At 45.2% G+C, this 24328-nt stretch overlaps 1 protein-coding gene across 1 annotated transcript in view; it reads left to right on the top strand.

The window, feature by feature from the left end:
* Window positions 1-24328, top strand: part of LOC141121795 (uncharacterized) — a 329972-nt gene that overhangs the window by 20194 nt on the left and 285450 nt on the right. Inside the window, exon 3 of the mRNA XM_073611515.1 lies at window positions 2044-2178. Within this exon, the coding sequence (XP_073467616.1) occupies window positions 2044-2178 (135 nt within the window). The remainder of the gene's footprint in view (window positions 1-2043; window positions 2179-24328) is intronic.

Raw genomic sequence — 24328 nt, 5'->3', positions numbered from 1 at the left:
GACCTTTTAGGCATAAATCCTGTTTGATCAGAGTCAATAACCGAAGGTAATAATGGATATAGACGGGTAGCCAGCAGTTTGGTTAAGATTTTCAGGTCATTATTCAATAGGGCTATTGGCCTATATGAGGCACATAGCTCTGGGTCCTTAAGGTCCTTATGGATCAAAGTAAGATAGGCCTGGTGCATTGAAAGGGGCAGATCACCCTTGGATAGGCAGAGGGTGTATAATTGGGCCAGGATGGGTGCCAAAAATGCTGCATGTGCCCTATAAAATTCTATAGGAAGACCATCCGGCCCTGGCGCCTTGCCCAAAGGGAAGGACCGTATAATTTTTAAAACCTCTAAGGCCGAAATAGGGCGTACCAACGATTCTCATTCCTCATTCGACAGCCAGCCAAGTGCTAGTGGATCTAAAAGGTTTTGCAACATCTCTGGCTGGAAGTCGGGGGGAAGAGCAGAGGTATAAAGAGTTTGGTAAAAGGCTTTAAACATTTGTAAGATTTCTACCTGAGAGGTCACCTTATCCCCAGTTGAAGACCGCAGGCCCGAAACCACTGTGGATGAATATTCATGCTGTGCCAACATGGCCAGGAAACGACCATTCTTGTCCCCCTGTTCAAATAGTCGCTGTCTACCTTTATGCATATCCAATCTTGTAACTTCCGTTAAATGTAAATTTAGTGAACTGCGGGCGGCATTTAATGCGTCAAAATGAGCTGCTGTAGGATCTGTACTATAGATTAATGTTTGATCCTCTACCATCTGTTGTAACCTGTCAGTTTCCCGGCCCTGCTGTTTCTTGACACTAGCGATAATAGAGATATATTGCCCTCTTGTATAGGCCTTGAAGGTGTCCCAGACCGTCTGTGGGGTCGAGGAGCCTTCATTAAGTTCCCAAAACTCAACTAGTCTGGGTGGGATAGTGTCAGCCACCTCAGGGTGGGAAATCCACTGTGCCCCCAGCCTCCACAGGGCCGCATCTCGGCGTGCAGGCGAGCGAAGCTCGATTACCAGTGGGCTATGATCGGACAACCCACTGGGTAGGTATTTAGCCCCTATTACATCCGTCAACAGGATTGAATTAGAGAAGGCTAGGTCAATCCGTGAGGCAGTCCTATGTGATGCCGAAAAGCATGAGTATGCCCTAATAGCCGGGTGTTTCCATCTCCATATCTCCTGTAGCCCCATTGCCTGTGCCCATATAGATAGTTCAGAGCTATAGTTTTTTGATGGGACTGGTCTGTCCAAATCTGGGGAGATAGTAGAGTTGAAATCCCCCATCACCAGCAATTTCGCTGGATAAAAAGGAGCTGCTTTTTCCAAAACCTTATATAATAAATCATGTGTAAAAGGTGGAGGAATATAAACATTTATGATTATATATCGCTGAGACCAGTGTGAAAACACCACCATTGCAAACTTGCCCTGGGGGTCCGTGCACACGTCCTCAATAACACAGGGGAATTTCTTGTGTATTAGGATTGAGACCCCTCTAGCATAAGAGGAGTAAGTCGCATGGATGGCCCTCTGAATCCAGGGTTTTTTTAGAGTTAAAACCTTGCTGCCTGTGAGGTGGGTTTCCTGTAGGAGAATAAAATGTGGAGAGTGGGTTTTTAGATATCTCATCAACAGTGCCCATTTAAATTTAGAATTAAGACCTCTCACATTCCATGAAAGGACCGAAAAGGTTTCAGCTAAGGAAGTGGCCATATAGGTTTAGGAAGCCATGGCCAAGTAAAATGACTAGGGGAACACCATTTGGGGTAACTCACAAGCAGCAAGATTTTTACAATATACCATGTACCAGCAATGTTAATTTTTAAGGCAATTTTTGAAACAAGCTTATACAAACCATGACAAAGACCAACATAAAACAACAAAAAAATATATATACCCAAGCACGAAGTGCTTATCCGACTAAGTCCCATCTCCTCTCAAAAAACAAAAAAAGGAGGAGGAGAGTTGGGATTAGTTTTCTCCCAAAAAAAAAAAAAAAATTCTGGGATTCTAACATGATATTCTTATTGGTTCCCCAATACAGAGATTTCCTCTTGTGAAGTCAGGTGATCATATGACCATCACAGTGCCTCCATGTGACTCCCTAAAACCTGAGAGACACAACATGCAGAAGATTCTAGAAGTCACCAAGAAGATGATGGAACTGCTGACAGGAGAGGTGAGCGGTGCTGGGAATTCTGGGACATTATCCAGTAACAGACAAGGGATGTGTCTAGAACATGGACTCGTAGAGGCGGTGAGTGGTTTTTTTATTATTATTTTTTTTGCAGTATGTGATATTACAAGATTAACCCTTTTTAACAAGTGATCTTTTGTATATTTTTTTGGTTTAGGGTGAAGATCTGATAGATATAAAAGTTGAGGTTAAAACAGAAGAAGAAAAGAGGTATGTGAGGGATGATCAGCAGTCTATGGAGGAGGATGGAATAACAGGGACATTTATAGAGGAGGACACTCCTACAGAGATCAGCACAGGTGGGTCATTAACACTAAATACATTCCTCCACCCATACTGCTCCCTGATTGGTCCAGAGTAGGGCGGGGACTGGGTGATATCAGCCTGTAATACCCTGGTCACTTTCCTGAGCTGTGTTCCCCGTCCTGTATTCCTGTATTTCTCTCGGATAATCTTCCTTCTCTGTGCTGTAGACACAATTTATGTATCTAGACTGGATTTATGGAGATTCTGGGGTTCAGCTGGCAGCAAAATGTTAATTTTCACCATAGGTGTTACTAGACCTAGTCACCTGGGGTATGTGTTTTGGGTCTTATGCCCCATACCCGGGTCTAGTAAGATCTCTGACAGAACAATTTTCCCAGGGTTACTTACTCTGTTGTCTGCTGGCTGTGCCGGGAGGAGGGATATGTCTGTATAGTCTCAGACCCAAGTCACTGAGTGCAGTCTCAGGAGATGGGAGGCAGCGGTGTGGGACCTCTGCAACTTGTCTCATGTAAACATTTAAACTTCCACTGATTACTGAATACCAATATTATGAGTCCTGACCAGGGATGGGAGAACGGTTTGGCCCGACCATGAGTTTGGGACGAACATTTGCCTGTTCACCCATTCGCCGAACAACCAAATTTGCAATGTGTTCCCCTGGATGAACACTCTGCAATGCACTGAGCGCTGCACAGTGCATTCTGTGCCCTGATTGGGCAAAGCTTTGCCCAATCAGGTTGCAGTATAAGCTGGCTGTTAAGGAGCGGGGTGGGAAGCCGGCCGCGGCATCCTTAACAACCGATGAGTCATCAGCTGTCATTGTGCTGACAGCTAACCAATACCAAAAAAAGTGCTGGTAAAAAAAATAAAGAAGAAAATGGCGGCGGGTCTCCCCCAGTCCATACCAGGCCCAAGGGTCTGGTATGGATTTGGAAGGGAACCCCACACCAACAGTTTTTAAAAAACGGCATGGGGTCTTCCCCAAAATCCATTCCAGACCCTTATCTGGGCATGCAGTCTGGCAGGTCAGGAAAGGAGGGGAGCGAGCGAGCGAGCACCCCCCCCTTTCCTGAACCTTACCAGACCACATACCCTCAACCTGGGGGGTGGGTGCTTTGGGGGCAGGCTCTGTTTTTGACAATTTCTTTATTAAAAAATCCAAAAAAATAGTTCCCCTTAATGTTAATCCATTGTTAATCATGACGCCCGCCGGACCCGAAAAATAAAAATGCTCCCCCTCCTGGGAGGCCTCCTGCTGACTGCTCTCTCTGCACATTGACATTTCTTATATAGTCCAAGGGCGGACCACCTGGCTATGTCACCTGGTAGCACTGCCCCTTCTGATGTGACAGACTGGTGCATGCTGGGCATGTGGCGTTGGGGTGGTGACACTGGGTGACTTAGCCAGGTGGTCCCACACCTTGCCTATATAAGAAATGTCAAAGCGCAGTGCGGGCAGACAGCAGGAGGTGGAGCGTTTTTGATTTTTCAGGTCAGCGTGATTGACGATGGATTTACATCGGACACTATTTTTTTTATGTTTTCTTTTTTAATAAAGGATTTGTCAAAAACTGTCTCTTGTGTTTATTACTTTTTGACACTTTTTTTAGTGAATGAGTAGGGGTACTATGTACCTGATACCCATTTACATATGGTGGGGCCCTTGTTAAAGGGGATTACAGATTTTTATAAGCCCCCACCCGCAGACCCTGACAACCACAGCCCAGGGTTGTCGGGAAGAGGCCCTTGTCCCCATCATTTTTGGGACCACAAGCTTTGGTATGGGTGGGCAGAGCCCCCCTGCCACTAAGCACCCACCCCCCATGTTAGGGAAATGTAGCCTGGTATAGTTCTGAAGGGGGGGCGCTCACTCGTCCCCCCCTTTTCCTGACCTGCCAGGCTGCATGCCTAGATAAGGATCTGGAACGGACTGGGGGGGTCCCTATGCCATTTTTTTTTTCAATAACCAGGTGCCGGCAAATGTAACTGTGAGTCACTTTCAATGTGATTTGACTATTTCTTTTTCTTTAGAAACCTTATTTTTGCTGCAGCGTGCTTTATGCATGCTACAGATGTGCCACTTTACAGGCACATTAAGGGGCCCCCCCAGGCACTGTATTTAAAGGAATTTTCCATTTTTTTGATGCACTTTAAGCATAATTAAAATCACGGCTCCTTAAAAAAAAAATTATTTTTTTTATTGATAAATGTCCCCCAAGGCAGTACCCAGACCCCCATAAGCCTTTTATTGCCAAAAACTTGCATATAAGCCTTCAAAATGGCAACTTTTTATTTTTCATGTTCGGCTCCCATAGACTTCAATGGGGTTCGGGTTAGAACATTTCCCCTGTTCGGGAGTTCTGCTGTAAACCGAACAGGGAGGTGTTCGACCCATCCCTACGCCTGACCCTTACACTATATCATTTATATTGTACATTACATACTCCTGACCCCTGCACTATATACTCTGTGTTGTATATTACATACTCCTGACCCCTGCACTATATACTCTGTTGTACATTACATGATCCTGACACTGTACAGACCTAACTGTTAAACAGAAAGTGATAATGAGGGAGGAGTCAATAACCCAATGATGGTGGTCTTGTGTCTTTTGTTACACCCATTTTCTACCAGCTGAACATTTTATATCTAATGATTTGATTGGAGCACAGACTTTTACATGTTGATAAAATCCTCAAACTTTGGAACCTTAAACAGAAAGTGATAATGAGGGAGGAGTCAATAACCCAATGATGGTGGTCTTCAGAATCAGTCCAGTCTTCATCTTGGTTGTTCTCCCCCATCCTCACTCTCTGACCTCTGGTGGGGCTCAGCCCCGCTGTTATTTATGACTAAATCATGGACGAAATAAGGAAGTGCAGGACTTCTTGTGTTGGGAAGATGGCAACGAGTGATAGAGGGGGTGGGGACACTCGTCCTATAATCCCCTCATCACTGTCACTCCTATAAAAGAAACAGAGGGGAGAGGCCCTTCTAAGTGTAGGAGTTAAAAAAACATAAAATATACAATTGGCAACTCACATGTGTGGGAAAATTAAAAGGCACAACTATAAGTATAAGTCACGAGGAATGTCATCGTTGGAAAGTCACAGTTTCTCCGCTCCTGTCTCTGCCGAGCGTTGAGGTCCCAATGATCACTGCTGAGATGGAAGAACGGCCGTACAGTGGAAGGAACCAGAGTGAGGCTTGGTGCGCGGATGGCTGGGCGGTGTGAGGAGATGACGTCACCCGAGTGCGATGCATTTCCAAGCATGCGTGCTGCGTATGTTGCTGCAAATGTTGCAGCAGCCACGCTCCTTTCTCAAGCAATACCTTGCTTGAGAAAGGAGTGCAGTTGGCACAACATACGCAGAAACGCGTGACGTCATCTCCTCATGCCGCCGAGCCATCTGCGCACCAAGCCTCACTCTGGTTCCTTCAACTGTACGGCCGTTCTTCCATCTCAGCAGTTATCATCGGGACCCCAGCGCTCGGCAGAGACAGGAGTGGAGAAACTGTGACTTTCCACCAATGACATTCCTCGGGACTCATACTTACAGATGTGCCTTTTAATTTTCCCACACATGTGAGTTGCCAATTGTGTATTTCCATTAAATTGTTTTAACTCCTGGACTTAGAGGCACCTCTCCCCTTTTTATTTTCAGCCTTGCTGGAATCTGGCTTCTATTCCCACGTGGTGGCAGCCCTTAGTGTATGGACTTTTATGACATTTATATTTCATAGACTCTCTATGGAATTCCTACATATCAATTGGGTTGTAGTAGAACTCTAAGTATTTGCGCCTTTTACTTGTATTACTCTTATAAAAGACAGTCCTCGTTGTTTCCTCACTCTCTGACTAAGGTCCATGAATAAAGAAATGAACTGGTAGGAGATCAGAGGACCCATTTACTAGTTACCTTGAGGGTGGAATTGTAAGATCCTCAGAGACAAAGCTGCCTGATGTGGGCGGAGTCCTGGTTTAGGGGAACCAATCTGCTCATGTCTAGTAATAATCTTTTTATTTCTATTTTAGTACATGGACGGGAGATGAGGAAAACCTCAGAGGATTGTCTCACTTTGTCTCCAGACTGTAAAGTAGAAGATGAGGACATCACACAGTATAGTCCAGGAGAAAACCCGACTACCTCAAATGTCCATCTGGCACCACACAGTGTAGATGGACCATCGTATTCCTCTTATCCTGAGGAACCTCAGACTGTGAGGGACGGTGCCGTCCTTCCAACAGATAAGAGGTTTACCTGTACTGAGTGTGGCAAGTGTTTCCATTTTAAATCTGAACTTAATGTCCATAAAAGAACTCACACAGGGGAGAAGCCGTATTTTTGTCCTGAGTGCGGAAAATGTTTTTCAGTGAACTCCAGTCTTCGTAGGCATCAGAGATCTCACACGGGAGAGAAGCCCTATTCCTGTCCTGAGTGCGGGAAATGTTTCTCAGAGAAGTCGAGTCTTTATAGACATCAGACGTTTCACACTGGGGCAAAGCTGTATTCCTGTCCTGAGTGTGGGAAATGTTTTTCACAGAAGTCTGATCTCTACAAACATCTGAGATTTCACACGGGAGAGAAGCCACATTCCTGTTCTGAATGCGGGAAATGTTTTTCAGAAACATCCAGTCTTTATAAACATCAGAGATCTCACACAGGGGAGAAGCCATATTCCTGTATGGAGTGCGGGAAATGTTTTTCAGAGACATCCAGTCTTTACAGACATCACAGATCTCACACGGGGGAGAAGCCGTATTCCTGTCCTGAGTGCGGCAAATGTTTTTCATTGAAGTCCAGTCTTTACAGACATCACAGATCTCACACGGAGGAGAAGCCATTTTCTTGTCCTGAGTGTGGAAAACGTTTTTCAGATAAGTCCAATCTTTCCAGACATCAGAGATCTCACACAGAGGAGAAGCCCCTTTCCTGTCCTGAGTGAGGGAATTGTTCCTCACTGAAGTCCTGTCTTCTGTAAATCAACCCTCGAGGTGTATTAGTGCCTTGAGTGCGGGAAATGTCTTCTATATGAATGTTGCTGGACATCACAGCTCTCATGTGGGGAAGAAGCACACCCTGATATACACCACAGATATACTCCATGGCTGATCTTCATCATGTAAGAAACAGTTCATAAGGAGATCAGAGATCACCAAACACATGGATGAAGTGTTGTACCGTGTTGGCCATTGATAGCAGTAGAAAAATAAAAATGAAGTCATTACTTTTCATTGGCTGAGTAAATTTTGTGGTGTAAACAAACACTTAGAGGTCTATTTAGTTGTATAAATGTGACCAGCATTCGCCCAGCTGTAATGAATATTGGATGTATATTATTTCATACACTGATTTCCTTGGCTCCATCTAGTGGCCATAATGCAGTATTGCACTATGAGGGGCATTCAAGTCAAACCGAGACTTTTCATTTTACAGGTATCATAAGGGATGGTAGTGTGACAGTACTACATGCAGTGGTAAGTGTGTCCTATTACCGATGGGGAGTGCACATGTCGTGGCCAGTCCAGGGACCGTTATTCAGGATGTCAGATAACAGTGTTAGTGTGGGCATAGAACAGCGTGTGGTGATGACGTTTCTTGTGAACAAAGGTGTAAAACCCAAAGATATCTACAGAAGACTTCAAGCACAGTACGGTGATGAGACGTTCAGCTGCAGGAAGAGATTTTAATGGTGTAAACATTACAAAGATGGCGTACGTCTGTCAGTGACGATCCCGGCCGTGGTGGTTCCCAGCCCACAGCAGTCATTCCTGTGATCATTCACCATGTGGAACGTCTGATCCTGAATAATCAACACATAACCCGTCCTGACATTGTACAAGAGAAGAATCTTTCTGTGGGAACGTCTGATCCTGAATAATCAACACATAACCCGTCCTGACATTGTACAAGAGAAGAATCTCTCTGTGGGAACGTCTGATCCTGGATAATCAACACATAACCTGTCCTGACATTGTACAAGAGAAGAATCTTTCTGTGGGAACGTCTGATCCTGGATAATCAACACATAACCTGTCCTGACATTGTACAAGAGAAGAATCTTTCTGTGGGAACGTCTGATCCTGGATAATCAACACATAACCTGTCCTGAAATTGTACAAGAGACAAATATTTCTGTGGGAATGTCTGATCCTAAATAATCAACACATAACCTGTCCTGACCTTGTACAAGAGAAGAATCTTTCTGTGGGAACATCTGATCCTGGATAATCAACACATAACCTGTCCTGACATTGTACAAGAGAAGAATCTTTGTGTGGGAACGTCTGATCCTGGTGTAGCAAAGTCCCAGACCTCTTTAGGCCTAATAGTTACCTGCAGAGTTAGGGAGAGCTGACATCCTTCAGTGTAGAGTGGGTTACAAGGCATGGTGGGTGTAATGCAAGATGAACAGGTGGGCACCAGACACTTTTTGAATGCAAAGAGATTTATTGTCTCTTAAACAGAACTGTGGGAGAGAGGGTTAGGGCCAGGACACCCTTAGGTAGATGCAAAGATAATTAGCAGACTCCAAGACTTCTATAGGTAGACAGGTATACAGGTGAAGGCCTCCAGCTGGACACCACTTCTGTATAGGTAGGACTGCTGTCTCCTATGGCAACAATCTTGTAGCTGTTACTAACGGTAAGGGTATTAAACTATCTGCAACACAAATGGTTCTTTTTACCCCACACTCACTCACTGTGGGTCTTCACTCAATGAGCACCCAGTTTCTCTCAATAGACTTCAGATCCTCTAGCCACTGGATCCCATGAGCTCTTTCACTGTATCGCTCGGTATCTTCCTCAAGCCTCACCCCTGCTTCACTGCTGGGTCCCTGGCTTGGCACTCACAGATACTCATCAAGCTTCACCCCTGCTGACACGTTAGGTCCTTGGCTTGGCACTTCACAAGTGTCACCTCTGCTGTCCCGCTGGTTCCCTGACTTGGCACTTGCTGAAGTTTTCCCACTTCTTCATTGTCCCCGGCTGGCGAGAAGTCTGCTCTGGTACTGGCCTCAGTTTACTGACGGTGACCTCTGGTAGCAAGGTGCATGGTCCCTTAGTGGCGACAGCTTCCCCTCTACCTCCGACCACAACTGGTTCCCCGGACGGGGGAACCGTTACTTCTGGTTGGACTACAAGCCCACAGTCCCAACCCCACGCTGCTTCTCCCACTTCTGGATAGGCCCTCAGACAGCCTAGCAGCCAGATGTCCCCGGGATAGGCCTTAGGTTTCTTCCCTAGCAGCTCGGGGCAATACAACACACATCCACCCAGACAGCTGTCCAGGTGGCACAGAACCCCGATCAACTGACTTCACCCAAATAAATAGGTTCTCCCAGCAGGCCAAAAATGGGTCTTAGCAATACAGCCAACAGGAATGTTCTCCACTAGCAACAATTTTCTGTTCAAAGGTGGAGTGGCTTTTCAGCATAGCGTCTTATCTCCACTAAGTACATATTTGTAATCCACATGGTGTCAGTAAAACACAATTCAACATCTTCTACCAGTAATATCTGGGATCAGGTAACTTCAAGGCCTCTCCTTTGGCATTTACCATAGTGATGAAGTGTTTACTGTCCTTCTTGTTTGACTTACGGATGATCACATAATCTAAGTTGATTTTGTGGTCATAGCCCCAGGTGTGCAACACTGAAATATATCTCTCAGCTATCTTGGGTGACAGCTTTGGAAAGTCCACCCGCAAAGGGATTCAGAGGAAACTTCGCACAACTTCATCTACCCACTGGGTTTCTTTATCCAGGATTTCTTCCTCTAGATGAGCTGGTATATAAGTATACATATATCCGTATTCCTCGGCCACTCTCTTAATGATAATACGTTGTACCTTGACAGCCTGGGCAGGGTCTTAGGTTCTTCATATCCTGACAGAACCTGTGTGTCTGGAGCATGCCGAACCGGGTACCCCGCAACAGTATCGGGTTTACAATCAAACTTAGTTGCTTCTATCGGTTTGGCAGGAATTACTCTAGAGACCCAATGTTCCCAGCGATCCTCCCGAAAGGATTTAGTAACACACACAGTTAGGGCAGTGTTAGTATACAGTTCAATCTTAACGCTTATATTAGGCCCTGGGGGAACCTGATGTCACCACACTCTCAGCTGATCGGCTTCCGCGTCGGCTGTGTTTTTTAATTGCTACAGTGTTTTACCCTGCCAATGCTTTGATGTCAGTTGTCCATTCATGGATTAAAGCATTTTAAACTACTGCACAATGAAGCGCCTCTTTTTCTTTTAAAATATACTATTTCCTGCTATGAGTGGTCTTGCTGGAGCAGCTAATGGAGGAGAGTGTTTCTGACTGCCGCCTCTGAAATTTCAACTACCAGGCGTGGAGGGAAGTCTGTCTCTACTCAAAGACCAGCTGTTCCTGACCCCGAGAGGAGTTTGTTCAGGCTCGCATGATCTCTGTGGTGGGGATCCATCAAATCTGGTAAGCAGCCCCCTTTTCCTATTTCTGCACTGTCTTAGAAGATCCATTGAAGATTTACTAAAGATTTAAAGAGGAATCACACCTCCGGTTTATGATACCATCATTTTCCATATGAACTATAATTTTTTCATTTTTTTATATTCACATTATTATTTGAGTAGCGCACTGAACTTTTTTCTTTATAATGTTAATTGGTAGACTCGGAGACTTCTATAGGTAGGGAGCCATGCAGGGACAGGCATCCAGCTAGACACCACATCTGCATGAGTAGGACCGCTGTCTCCTATGACAACAAGCTTGTAACAGTTTCTAAAAAAGGTTGCAACAAACTCCTTCACTTCCTCTACAATTATTGTAGAACTTCACTCATCTGAGCTCCCAGTCTTTCACTTAGACTTACTGACCCATTGCCACTGGATCCATTAAGCTCTTCCAATCTTCTCACTTAGTATTTACCTCAAGTGTCACCCCCACATCCCTGCTGGGTCCCTAGCTTGGCACTCACAGATACTCCTCAAGCGTCACCCCGCTGGCCTGCTTGGTCCCTGACTTGGCACACAATAATGCTCTGCAAGCGTAACCTCCGCTGGCTGGGTCCCTGGCTTGGCACTTGCTGAAGTTTCCCAATTCTTCACTTCACGTCCCTGGTCTGGTACTTGCTTCAGCTACTCACAGTGGTCCACGGTAACAAGGTGGATGGGCCCTTAGTGGCGACAGCTTCCCCCCTACCTCCGACCACAACAGGTTCTCCAGCTGGCAGAAGCATTACTCTGCTTTCTGCATTACGCTGCTCTCTTACTTCTGGATAGGCCCTCAGACAGCCTAATGTCCCCGGGATAGGCCTCAGGCTTCTGCCCTAGCAGCCTGGGGCAGCACAACACACGTCCACCCAGACAACCATCCAGGTGGCACAGAACCTCCCGATCAAGAAACCCCCCAACTCAAGAAAACCCCTGCCCATTGGCTGAGACACCCCATCTAATCCTAATCTGTCCTTGCATTGCCCTTGTCTCATCTAATGTCACCATATACCCGGCCACCTAGTGACAGAAGATAGAAGTGCAGCAATTCCAGGATTAGGGCGAAGTCAATTGACCTCCTAGCAATTAGCCATGGCAACTACCACTTGGTAAATAAATTTAATTACAACACTGCCTAAACATCAGGTTGCTACATGGATATCGACTTTATTTAGAGCAGTCAGAAGAATGATCGTGGGGTCTCACCTTGTTAGATCTGCCCGTACATCCTCCCACCAGATTGTTTGTACTTCCCGACAATGAAGAGACCTGAAAATAGTTCTATAAAGGTGATGAGTCCAATCACAGAAGATTCTGGAAGATAAAACCTGGGACCACGCACTGGGAGTGTCCAACTTCTTCTACTGTATGAAGACTGAATGTGTGGAAATAAAAAGTTAATCTGAACTTACAATGATTTCATAATGCAGGAAGGGAATGAGGGGGAAGGGAATTTCTTCTAATTCCTCTATTGGAGCCTACTCTGCCTTTAATCACTTCTAATGGCGTGTACACACGAGCAGACTTTACAGCAGACTTAGTCCAGCGGACCAGAGTCCGCCGCACAATCCGATCGTGTGTAGGCTCCCGCTGACTTTTTTTTTCCCAAAAGTCAGACGGATCTAGAAATGAAACATGTTTCAAATCTTTCCGTCGTAACTCCGCCGGACTCAGTTCCTGACGGAAAGCCCGTTCGTCTGTATGCTGGTCCGACGGACCAGATACGATGCAAGGACAGGGTACTGCATCTCGTGCTCGCTGCAATAGGAAAAACAAATTTTCCTATTGCAGCGAGCACGGGGCATACCAGGCCCTTAGGTCTGGTATGGAATTTAAGGGGAACCCCCTACGCCGAAAAAACGGCATGGGGTCCCCCCCTACGCTGAAAAAACGGCGTGGGGTCCCCCCCAAAGTCCATACCATACCCCGATCCGAGCACGCAGCCCGGCCGGTCAAGAAAGGGGGTGGGGGCGAGCGCCCCCCTCCTGAACCGTACCAGGCTGCGTGCCCTCAACATGGGGGGTGGGTGCTTTGGGGGAGGGGGCGCCCTGCGGCCCCCCCACCCCAAAGCACCTTGTCCCCATGTTGAGGGCATGCGGCCTGGTACGGTTCAGGAGGGGGGGCTCGCCCCCACCCCCTTTCCTGACCAGCCGGGCTGCGTGCTCGGATCGGGGTCTGGTATGGACCTTGGGGGGGACCCCATGCCATTTTTTCGGCGTAGGGGGTTCCCCTTAAAATCCATACCAGACCTAAGGGCCTGGTATGCCCCGCGACGGGGCTCGCAAGGTGCCAGTCTTGCTGATAAAAGCGGCAAGATTGACTTCCTTTCCTAGTCCCTTCGTACCCGAGTCACGTTCAAAATGAACGGACTTGGCCGTGTGTGGGCAAGTCCGTTCATTTGGAAAGTCCGCCGTAACTCTGTCGAAAGTCCGTCTGGAAGACCGGCGGAGCTAGTCTGCCGGAAAGTCCGGTCGTGAGTGGGCAAGTGCGTCCGTTCAGAAAGTCTGCCGGAAGTCCGTCGGGAAGACCTCGGACCTAGTTTCCCAGAAAGTCCGGTCGTGTGTACGCGGCATTGCACAACTTATTGCTCGGTACTTCCAACTTCCTCCTTATATACAGAGATCAGAACAAGTCTAAACCTTCCTCAGGCTGGGTGTATGGGGGTGTAAATTTGGAGCGATGTGGTCGGAGGATTTCTGAGAGATCAATATGTTGGTATTCAGAAGAATCAACAGAAAATGTCTAAAAATGTATTTTATTTACAATTCCAAAAAACCTCATTATATAAGAATAAAAAGATGTTCCATCAGAAACACTCCTCAGACTTTGATGTGATAATCCACTGTCTCAGTGTATACATCCGCCATACACAGACTGTCTGGTGGGATTCCCAATCTGATGAGACCTAAATCACCGGTTATCTACCACAGATTCCACCAACAGATTGTATAGACAGACCATGGACAGACCTCCACGTTTCACAGAAGAGTTCTTCTTCAAACTGAGATGGAGGATCTACAATTCTATAAATCCCGATCAATAAGATCTGATCATACAGATTGATCATTACACAGAAGATAAGTATGGAGTGAGTCACTCAAATGTAGCTCCTTCCGTGAACTCCAGCCCAGCCAGTGAAGGGCATTTCAGGAATTTCTACCCACCAGCTGCACAACGTGATCTGTACAGGATCCTGACTGATCACACACAGTCTCTTAGTACCCCTTTCAGGTGATGACCTGGTCAGACCTGATCTCCTCTCATTAAGATCAGAGTGGAACTCTGTCTCTCCTTGTCTCCAGGGGAAGGAGCCCTAAACCATGGACAGCCCCTTGTCTCCAGGGGAAGAAGCCCTGAAGCATGGAGAGCCCCTTGTCTCCAGGTAAAGAATACCTGAACCATAGAGAGCCCTTGTCTCCAGGGGAAGGAGCCTTAAACCATTGACAGCTCCTTGTCTCAAGGGGAAGGAGCCCTGAACCATAGACGGCTCCTTGTTTCCAGGAGAAGGAGACCTGAACTATAGAGAGCCCTGGTCTCCAGGGGAGGGTGCCATGAACTGAAGAAAGTTCCTTGTCTCCAGGGGAAGAAGCCCTGAACCACAAGGGGCTGTCCATGGTCTCCAGGGGAAGAAGCCCTGAACCATAGACAGCCCTTGTCTCAAGGGGCAGGAGCCCTGAACCACAGACAGTCCCTACAATCAGGATGTTGGTTTTCTGTAAAATGTGGATACAGGGTTAGAGGCTTCATCCCTCACAAGTCTCTACAAAGCCTCTGGACTACAGAACTCAATCCAGGATTTACCAATCCTGGAGCAAAATGCAAAATCAGAACCCCTCAACCTGCATAAGTGAGACCCCTGTGTGACCTCTATCCCTTCTGACACAAGACACGGCACTGTCACATATCCCCCCTTGTTTCATTCAAGAGGGGGGCACACAAGCCTGTATCCTCAGCCTTGGCACCCCGTGCCAATGACCACCTACCTTGGCACATTATTATTATTATACAGAATTTATCTGATCTTATATATCTATTCACCCATAAGATCCTTCTCTTAGATATATAAGAGCAAATAAGAGGCGCTCATATCCCCAGTGTTAGAAATCACATGTGCTGCAATTCCACCAAATAATAACTAAACTTGGGTGCAAAAATTAATACATAAATTGAATGGTGTGCATACACCCTAATTACAACCGTGCATAGATTAATTTACCCTATGTGAAAAGTGAAATTAAACTGTGCAACAAAATTAGTATCAAATTAATTATATAGCATAAAATCACCAATTAATGTGGCGTAAAAAAGTCCATGACTAAATGTGCAAAAAGGTAAAAAGCATGAAAAATCAGTCCTTAAAAATCTTTTGACAAAGAATACATGATTTGGTTTGTGACAGAAAAAATCAACACAAATCTTCTATAAGTGCAGTTATCTTGATGGTGTTTAACTCCACGTGTCTTTCACCTCACCAACGTGAAACGTGAATCCACTCCCAAAAGAACCTCACTCACCGATTAATTTTGCCAGCACTCTCATGCATGGCAAAAAACACTTTTTAACCACACTCCAGGGTGATCCGATATGTAATTATTCCACAGTGTTTGGATCAATCCACATGTAAAAGAATTTGAAGAACTCACATAGCGTAAACCAGCACGGCACGTTTATTTAAAACCACTACAATCTTCAATGAAAACACTCACATTTTAAAAGATTTAAACCAGCAGTAAAAGCAGTGTAGTTCACAGCAACTTCAAACTCAGTGGATAAACTCAAAGCAACAAATGGTCACGGCGGACCCGAGGTGTACTGATGCTTGGACTCACGGTCTCTCTCACCCCTCCTCTGTAGCGCACCATTCAATCAAACTCTCCTTCCTCTAGTGCGGCTCTCAGCGTTGCTCGTCACATCTCACAGCCACGCCCCCGACATGTTTCGTCATAGATTAGACTTATTCATGGGATTGGCTGAATAGGCTGCCCCTCATCCCTTATATCCCCTCCTCACTAGCTTCCCATAGGTTAGCAGGTATTTCGGCAACCCAGAGTGTAGAGACCCTGGGATAAGGGGCAAGAGGATTTTTATTTTATTTTATTTTTAATAATGTTTTTTGTATATATGTTTTTATCTTGATCATTATGATTATATTTGGGAAGTAGTCCTTAACAGTGGGGGAGAGAAATGACCCATGTTTGAGTGACATCACTAAGCAATAGGTTTGTAGAAGGGGAGATGTTAATGGGAGTATAATATGCTGTTGCTCCCCCTTGGTTGAATAAGAAAGAAATTTCTATATAGGCATAAGCTTCTATATAAACATCTAATCATAGAGATGGTGTGGCTGAATAGTCCGTTTACTATATGATATGGAGTTTTAATGAAGTTTTTATTTAATAAAATAGATTCTCGCCATGTTAATAATCCCTAGGTAAGCTGGGAATGAAGGGATATTCGTTGGAAATTTATTTTATAATTTTTAATAAATTTTTAATAAATTCATAATTTATTTGAAAGGGTTTGATTAAATATGTGATTCATCTTGGATATGTGTATTTTTGGAACATGACTCTGCGATTTATAATGCATATCCAGTGGTGAATTATTCCAGCAATCAGAGTGCAAACTTTAAATTAAGGAAATTACAGACTTGTATATTTGTTATGAGATATTGGCTTGAACATACAAATAAGGCTATATTTCAGATGTGGGTATATTGGCAATGATGTGATCACCTGCAGTGTTATGTAGATTGTACTAAGGTTGAGCCATCCATATGAGGTCTATGTTGTAATCAGTCCGTAGCTAAGTAGAGGCAAGCCGCATCCCTGTACAGCGGCGCGTCGTAGTCTCTGATCTATCATCGGAGCTGGGACACGAGATGTGCGCATGCGGACTCACTAACCTATGGGAAGCTAGTGAGGAGGGGATATAAGGGATGAGGGGCAGCCTATTCAGCCAATCCCATGAATAAGTCTAATCTATGACGAAACATGTCGGGGGCGTGGCTGTGAGATGTGACGAGCAACGATGAGAGCCGCACTAGAGGAAGGAGAGTTTGATTGAAGGGCGCGCTACAGAGGAGGGGTGAGAGAGACCGTGAGTCCAAGCATCAGTACACCTCGGGTCCGCCGTGACCATTTGTTGCTTTGAGTTTATCCACTGAGTTTGAAGTTGCTGTGAACTACACTGCTTTTACTGCTGGTTTAAATCTTTTAAAATGTGAGTGTTTTCATTGAAGATTGTAGTGGTTTTAAATAAACGTGCCGTGCTGGTTTACGCTATGTGAGTTCTTCAAATTCTTTTACATGTGGATTGATCCAAACACTGTGGAATAATTACATATTGGATCACCCTGGAGTGTGGTTAAAAAGAGTTTTTTGCCGTGCATTAGAGTGCTGGCAAAATTAATCGGTGAGTGAGGTTCTTTTGGGAGTGGATTCACGTTTCACGTTGGTGAGGTGAAAGACACGTGGAGTTAAACACCATCAAGATAACTGCACTTATAGAAGATTTGTGTTGATTTTTTCTGTCACAAACCAAATCACGTATTCTTTGTCACAAGATTTTTAAGGACTGATTTTTCATGCTTTTTACCTTTTTGCACATTTAGTCATGGACTTTTTTAAGCCACATTAATTGGTGATTTTATGCTATATGATTAATTTGATACTAATTTTGTTGCACAATTTAAATTCACTTTTCACATAGGGTAAATTAATCTATGCACGGTTGTAATTAGGGTGTATGCACACCATTCAAATTATGTATACATTTTTGCACCCAAGTTCAGTTATTATTTGGTGGAATTGCAGCACATGTGATTTCTAACACTGGGGATATGAGCGCCTCTTATTTGCTCTTAAATATCTAAGAGAAGGATCTTATGGGTGAATAGATATATGAGATCAGATAACATTTAGGTTTACAGTCATTTAAAGGGGCAGCTCTCTTTATACATTTATACTTTTTATTTTATTTTAAGTTTTAGAGTTTTACACTATTGAGTAGGCCATTCACTGGACCTCATTCCTTATTGATTCACGCTCTATCTAGTGGCGCAGTGGGGGTAATTTTGAATAAAGGGCGATTTATTATTCAGATTACCCATTTATATACATATACAGAATTTATATAGCGGCAACAGTTTTCACAGCACTTTACAAAATGAAGACAGTCATTATAGTTACAATACAATTAAATATAGGAATAATCAGAGGGCACTGTTCGTTAGAGCTTATAATCTAAGAGGGAGGGTAAAGTGATGCAAAAGGTAATAACTGTGGTGGACGAGCTGATGGAGAAAATAACACATTGGGGTGGATTTACTAAAACTGGAGAGTGCAGAATCTAGTGCAGCTCTGTATAGAAGCCAAACGGCTTCCAGGTTTTTTGTCAAAGCTTAATTGAACAAGTTGAAGTTAGAAGCTGATTGGCTAACATGCACAGCTGCACCACACTCAGAATGCTCCAGTTTTAGTAAATCAACAGCAATTTAAAGAGAACGGTTTTCAGGGATCGTCTAAAGATGGATAGATTAAGAGGTAGTCCGAAAGATTGGGGTAAGGTAGGGAGCACCAGAGGATGGGAGACAAGGAGGAGTCCTGTAGGCAAGCATGGAAAGAGGTCTCTTTACCAACATTTCTACTTTTCTTCTGATTTGGGTTCATGGGAGTACTCTCACTTTCCTGGGGATTTCAGGAAACATCTCCCAAAACTACCATCCTGAAGCTGTAGGGGGCATACTTCCTCAATATGGATCAAGGTCATAACACAGTTTTTTTCCTATCATAACACAGTTGTTTCCCCACCTTGGGCATATGTGGCATCAGATATTCCTCTTGCTTCCTCCTCCTCAGTATTCCTCACTAGAGATGAGCCAAACACCCCCAATTCGGTTCGCACCATAACTTGCGATCAGGCAAAAAATTTGAATGAACACTCGAACACTGTTAAAGTCTATGGGACACGAACATAAAAAATCAAAAGTGCTCATTTTAAAGGCTTATATGCAAGTTATTGTCATAAAAAGTGTTTGGGGGCCTGGGTCTTGCCCCAGGGGACATGTATCAATGTAAAAAAAAGTCTTAAAAACGGCTGTTTTTTCAGGAGCAGTGATTTTAATAATACTTGAAGTGAAACAATAAAAATTAAATATTCCTTTAAATATCGTGCCTGGGTGGTGTCTATAGTATGCCTATAAAGTGGCGCAGTTTTCCCGTGTTTAGAACAGTATCACAGCAAAATGACATTTCTAAAGGAAAAAAAATTAAAACTGATTGCGGCTGTATTGAATTGTTGGGTCCCGGCAATATAGATAAAACTCATTGAAAAAAACGGCATGGACTCCCCCCAGTCCATTACCTGGCCCTTTGAGTCTAGTATGAATATTAAGGGGAACTCCGAACCAAAATTAAAAAAAAAATTGCATGGGGGTCCACTCAAAATCCATACAAGGCCCTTGAGGTCTGGTATGGCTATTAAGGGGAACCCTGTGCCTTATGAAAAAAAAATGGTGTAGGGGTCCCCCTAAAATCCATACCAGACCCTTATCCAAGCACACAACCTGGCAGGCCGCAGGAAAAGAGGGGGGATGAGAGAGCACCCCCCTCTTGGACTGTATCAGGCCACATGCCCTCAACATGGGGAGGATGCTTTGGAGTCGCCCCCCAAAGCACCTTGTCCCCATGTTGATGGGGACAAGGGCCTCATCCCCACAACCCTTGCACGGTGGTTGTGGGGGTCTGCGGGTGGGGGGCTTATCGGAATCTGGAAATCCCCTTTAACAAGGGGACCCCCAGATCCTGCCCCCCATGTGATTTGGTAACGGGTACATTGTACCCCTACCAATTCACAAAAAAAGTGTCAAAAATAGTAAAAATGACAGGAGACACTTTGGGACAAGTCCTTTAATAAAAAAAAAAATGTCCCATGATGTAAATCCACTTTCGATGACAGCGTCCGACGGACCTAAAAAAAAAACGCAACAGCTCCGCCTTCATGGAAGGCTCCCGCACACTGCACGTTTCTCGCTTTGACAGCTGTTATATAGCTGAGGGCGGGGCCTCTCGGTGATGTAAACGGATAACCCCGCCTTCCTCTGACATCATGTGGCATCAGAGGGGGGCGGGGTCACCTGTTTACGTCACATCGTGGGACTTTTTATTTTTAAATAAAGGACTTGTCCCAAAGTGTCTCCTGTCATTTTTACTATTTTTGACACTTTTTTTGTGAAATGGTAGGGACGGTAGGGAGTACAATGTACCCGTTACCAATTCACATGGAGGCCTAGGATCTGGGGGTCCCCTTGTTAAAGGAGGCTTCCAGATTCCAATAAGCCCCTCGCCCGCATACCCCCACAACCACCAGGCAAGGCTTGTGGGGATGAGACCCTTGTCCCCATCAACATGGGGACAAGGTGTTTTGGGGGCAACTCCAAATCATCTCCCCCATGTTGAGGGCATGAGGCCTGGTACAGTTTAGGAGGGGGGGCGCTCTCCCCCCCTCTTTTCCTGCGGCCCGCCAGGTTGCGTGCTCGGATAAGGGTCTGGTATGGATTTTGGGGGGACCCCATGCTATTTTTTTTTAATTTTGGCGCAGGGTTCCCCTAAAATCCATACCTTCAGGTCTGGTATGGATTTTGGGGGACCCCTACGCCATTTTTTAACAAAAATTTGGCACAGGGTTCCCCTTAATATCCATATTAGGCCTGAAGGGCCTGGTATGGATTTTGGGGGGACCCCCACGCAATTGTTTTTTACATTTTGATTTGGGGTTCCCCTTAATATTCATACCAGACCCAAAGGGCCTGGTAATGGACTGGGGGGGACCCATGCCGTTTTTTTCAATGATTTTTATCTATATTGAAAGGATCCGACAATACATTACAGCCGCGATCAGTTTTAAATTACATTTTTTACTTTAGCAATATCATTTTGCTGTGGTACTATTCTAAACATGGGAAAGATGCTCTACTTTACAGGCAGACTAAGGACACCCCCAGGCACAATATTTAAAGGAATATTTCATTTTTATTGTTTCACTTTAAGCATTATTAAAATCACTGCTCCTGAAAAAACGGCCATTTTTAAAACTTTTTTTGCATTGATACATGTCCCCTGGGGCAGGAACCGGGTCCCCAAATACTTTTTATGGCAATAACTTCCATATAAGCCTTTAAAATGAGCACTTTTTGTTTTTCATGTTAGTGTCCCATAGACTTTAACGGGGTCCCGCGGCTTTTGAATTTGCCGTGAACACTGCATAATGTTTGTTGTTCGCAGAACATCCGAGCAACCAAAGTTCGGCCCAAACTTATGCTCGGGCCGAGCAGTTTGCCTATCCCTATTCCTCACCACTGGTACACCACATGCAAAAATAGAATGGGACTCTCCGAATAGTAACAATTTATTAAAAGCTCCCAAAATCAACACATTTAAAAAGCACCCACAGTGCTATGTACACTATATTGTCAAAAGTTTTGGGACACCTGCCTTTACATGCACATGAACTTTAATGGCATCCCAGTCTTAGTCCGTAGGGTTCAATATTGAGTTGGCCCACCCTTTGCAGCTATAAAAGCTTCAACTCTTCTGGGAAGGCTGTCCATAAGGTTTAGGAGTGTGTCTATGGGAATGTTTGACTATTCTTCCAGAAGCACACTTGTGATTTCAGGCACTGATGTTGGATGAGAAGGCATGTCTCGCAGTCTCTACTCTAATTCATCCAAAGGTGTTCTATCGGGTCGAGGTCAGGACTCTGTGCAGGCCAGTCAAGTTCCTCCCCCAAACTCGCTCATCCATGTCTTTACGGACCTTGCTTTGTGCACTGGTCCAAATCATTTGGTGGAGGGGGGATTATGGTGTGGGGTTGTTTTTTAGGGATTGGGCTTGGTCCCTTAGTTCCAGTTAGGGGAACTCTTAAGGTGTCCCCCAAGCGATCCTTCAATCTAGAATCCTGGTGTGATGACTTCTTTCCCTGCCCCCTCCCCCACACACATGATTTAGGGCAGATTGGCTGAAGTGTGTGATGTGAGTGGTGTGCCGGGCAGTGATACACACACACATACAGCTCCCTGTCTGCCAGATACAATCACTTCCACACACTGACAATAATCTGCATTAGGGAGGAGCTCCGTGTCTGAACAGAAGATTGGATGAACATTGGCTCCTCCCACAATCTTCTGAACATTCAACATTTACAGCATTTGGTGCAGACGAATGTGACGGCTTCTGGCTGTCACTGGTTTCTAGGGAAGCAACGGCTAGCTGCAACAGCTGCGTCCTTAGCAACCGCCGACTTCACCCCGCCCATTCCCTTACATGGCCACATAGGCAAATGGGTGTGGCATAGATCATGACATCATTGTCTGAATATGGTCATATCTGGGTAATGATGTCACCACTATCCCCGCCCCTTCCTTTATATAGCTGATGACAGCTCAGGAACAGTGGCGGCTAGTAAAGTTTTTGGATGGGGGGGCGCCAGACCCCGTCCATCGTTTTTGACCCCTCCCACTTCTCATAAACCACACCACTTATAGAACCCACCCACTCCGTCCCCTGTATTCCACTTGCTTTGACCCATAGTGTCAGGAGTATACAGTCCCAGCATCACAGGACAGAGTATATAGCTCAGCCTCGCAGAACATGGTATATAGCACAGCCTCACAGATCATGGTATATAGCACAGAATCGCAGATCATGGTATATAGTACAGCTTCACAGATCGGCGCAAACCAACTGAAAAATTACACTGTGTACAGCTGTACACAGTTAGCAAAATTGTGCAGGACCCTTTTTTGTCCGCACCAGAATTGAATCGCAAGGATGTTCACACCCATGCGATCTGATTCCTGTACGAATTCACAGTTCACACTGCGAAATGTGAACTGACCTGGGGGTGTCATTGACTTTCTATTGACACCTGCAGCGGATCGCATAGGGCAGTGTGAACTGCCTGCGAGTTCTATGCGATGCGGGACCCGGAACTGGAATCGCGCTGGTTCCCACATCGCGCTGGTGTGAACTGGCATTCAGAGCCTATGCAATTCCAGTCTGAAGCTGCAGCACCCCTTCCCTGTCTCTGACATTACATGTGCTCCTGATAATTAATTAAAGAAAATACAGTCAGCGCAAAAATACAACTGTCACAAGGTAAACAAGCTGCTGAACACTAAAGGCAAACATATAAAACCTCAAAAGACATATGGAAAACAAAGCAGTGCAGCGCTAAACTTAAAAGTCCAAATAAAGTCCTTTTATGATTAGAAATCACATATAGATGGGAAAAGGATTCTCCTCTGGAATGATGTAGGTGCTCAAGAAAATTCCATGCAGTGCTACATATCCGTGAACCCACCACCGGCCAGCCAAACCGCTCACCTTAGCATATGGACCCCTGAACTAACAGATGGGTCAAGACAGCATTTGCCACACTTAGTGGATAAGGATGAAGACTTGTCTAGGCAGATGGTCCCACGGTAATGAAGATGGCACTCAAAATTGCAGATCATGTCACATGAAATAAAAATGGAAAAACATAGTGCACACTGCGTGGCTAAAAAATGGTAACATTTATTAAAATTCGGTATTCACAAACACGGCACTATGCCCTAGTGCTGGGATACAGGTAAAATTATCATCATAGGAATAGCGTGAGTTAAATGGTGGCTGCAGTGATGTCCAAAAGCTCCCGCACGTGTATCGTCCTCCTCTGGACTTCCTCAGCGGTAATGGAGATAAAAGACATCACATCTATATATATAGAGCCCAAATATCTACTTCCTATAGGGTAAACCATCCCCCCCGGGGTACCGTCCAATCAGCTGCGGCCACCATGGGGTCAAAGGAATTACTTCCTACCCAAACAAATAAATCCCCATAGTAACTAAGGATTATGCATCATGACGCCCGGTCATGTGACACAGTACTTAGGAAGCAGGAAACTCCTATTAGATAAATTGTAAAAGTCGTCATGACATCAAATGACGCCGGGAGGGTCGATCATGTGACCCTACGTTCTTTTGTCAACTAGAGGAGCTAGATCACACTCAGAAGAAGAGCGCCACCCCTGGTAATCAAAGCCTCTCTCTCAGGCCGTCACTCAAGGGGCAGGACACTCTAATTAGTATACATTGGGGCGGCCGCCGTGACGTCAATGACGTCGGGGCGGCCGATCATGTGATCCCACTATTTCCAAGAGCTATAACGTGAAGGGTGCAAAAATCCCGCCCCCAGTAACCGGACCTCCTCCCCGAGCCGTCACCATGGCGATTAGATTGCTAAAAGACATCCCCACTTGGACGGCCGCCGTGACGTCAACGACGCCGGGACGGCCAGTCGTGATCACACCAACATGTTGATAACCTGAGGCTGGAAAAAA

The sequence above is a fragment of the Aquarana catesbeiana genome, unplaced genomic scaffold (genome assembly GCF_042186555.1).
Source record: "Aquarana catesbeiana isolate 2022-GZ unplaced genomic scaffold, ASM4218655v1 unanchor232, whole genome shotgun sequence".
NCBI lineage: Eukaryota > Metazoa > Chordata > Amphibia > Anura > Ranidae > Aquarana > Aquarana catesbeiana.
This window is presented reverse-complemented; position numbering and strand designations above follow the sequence as displayed.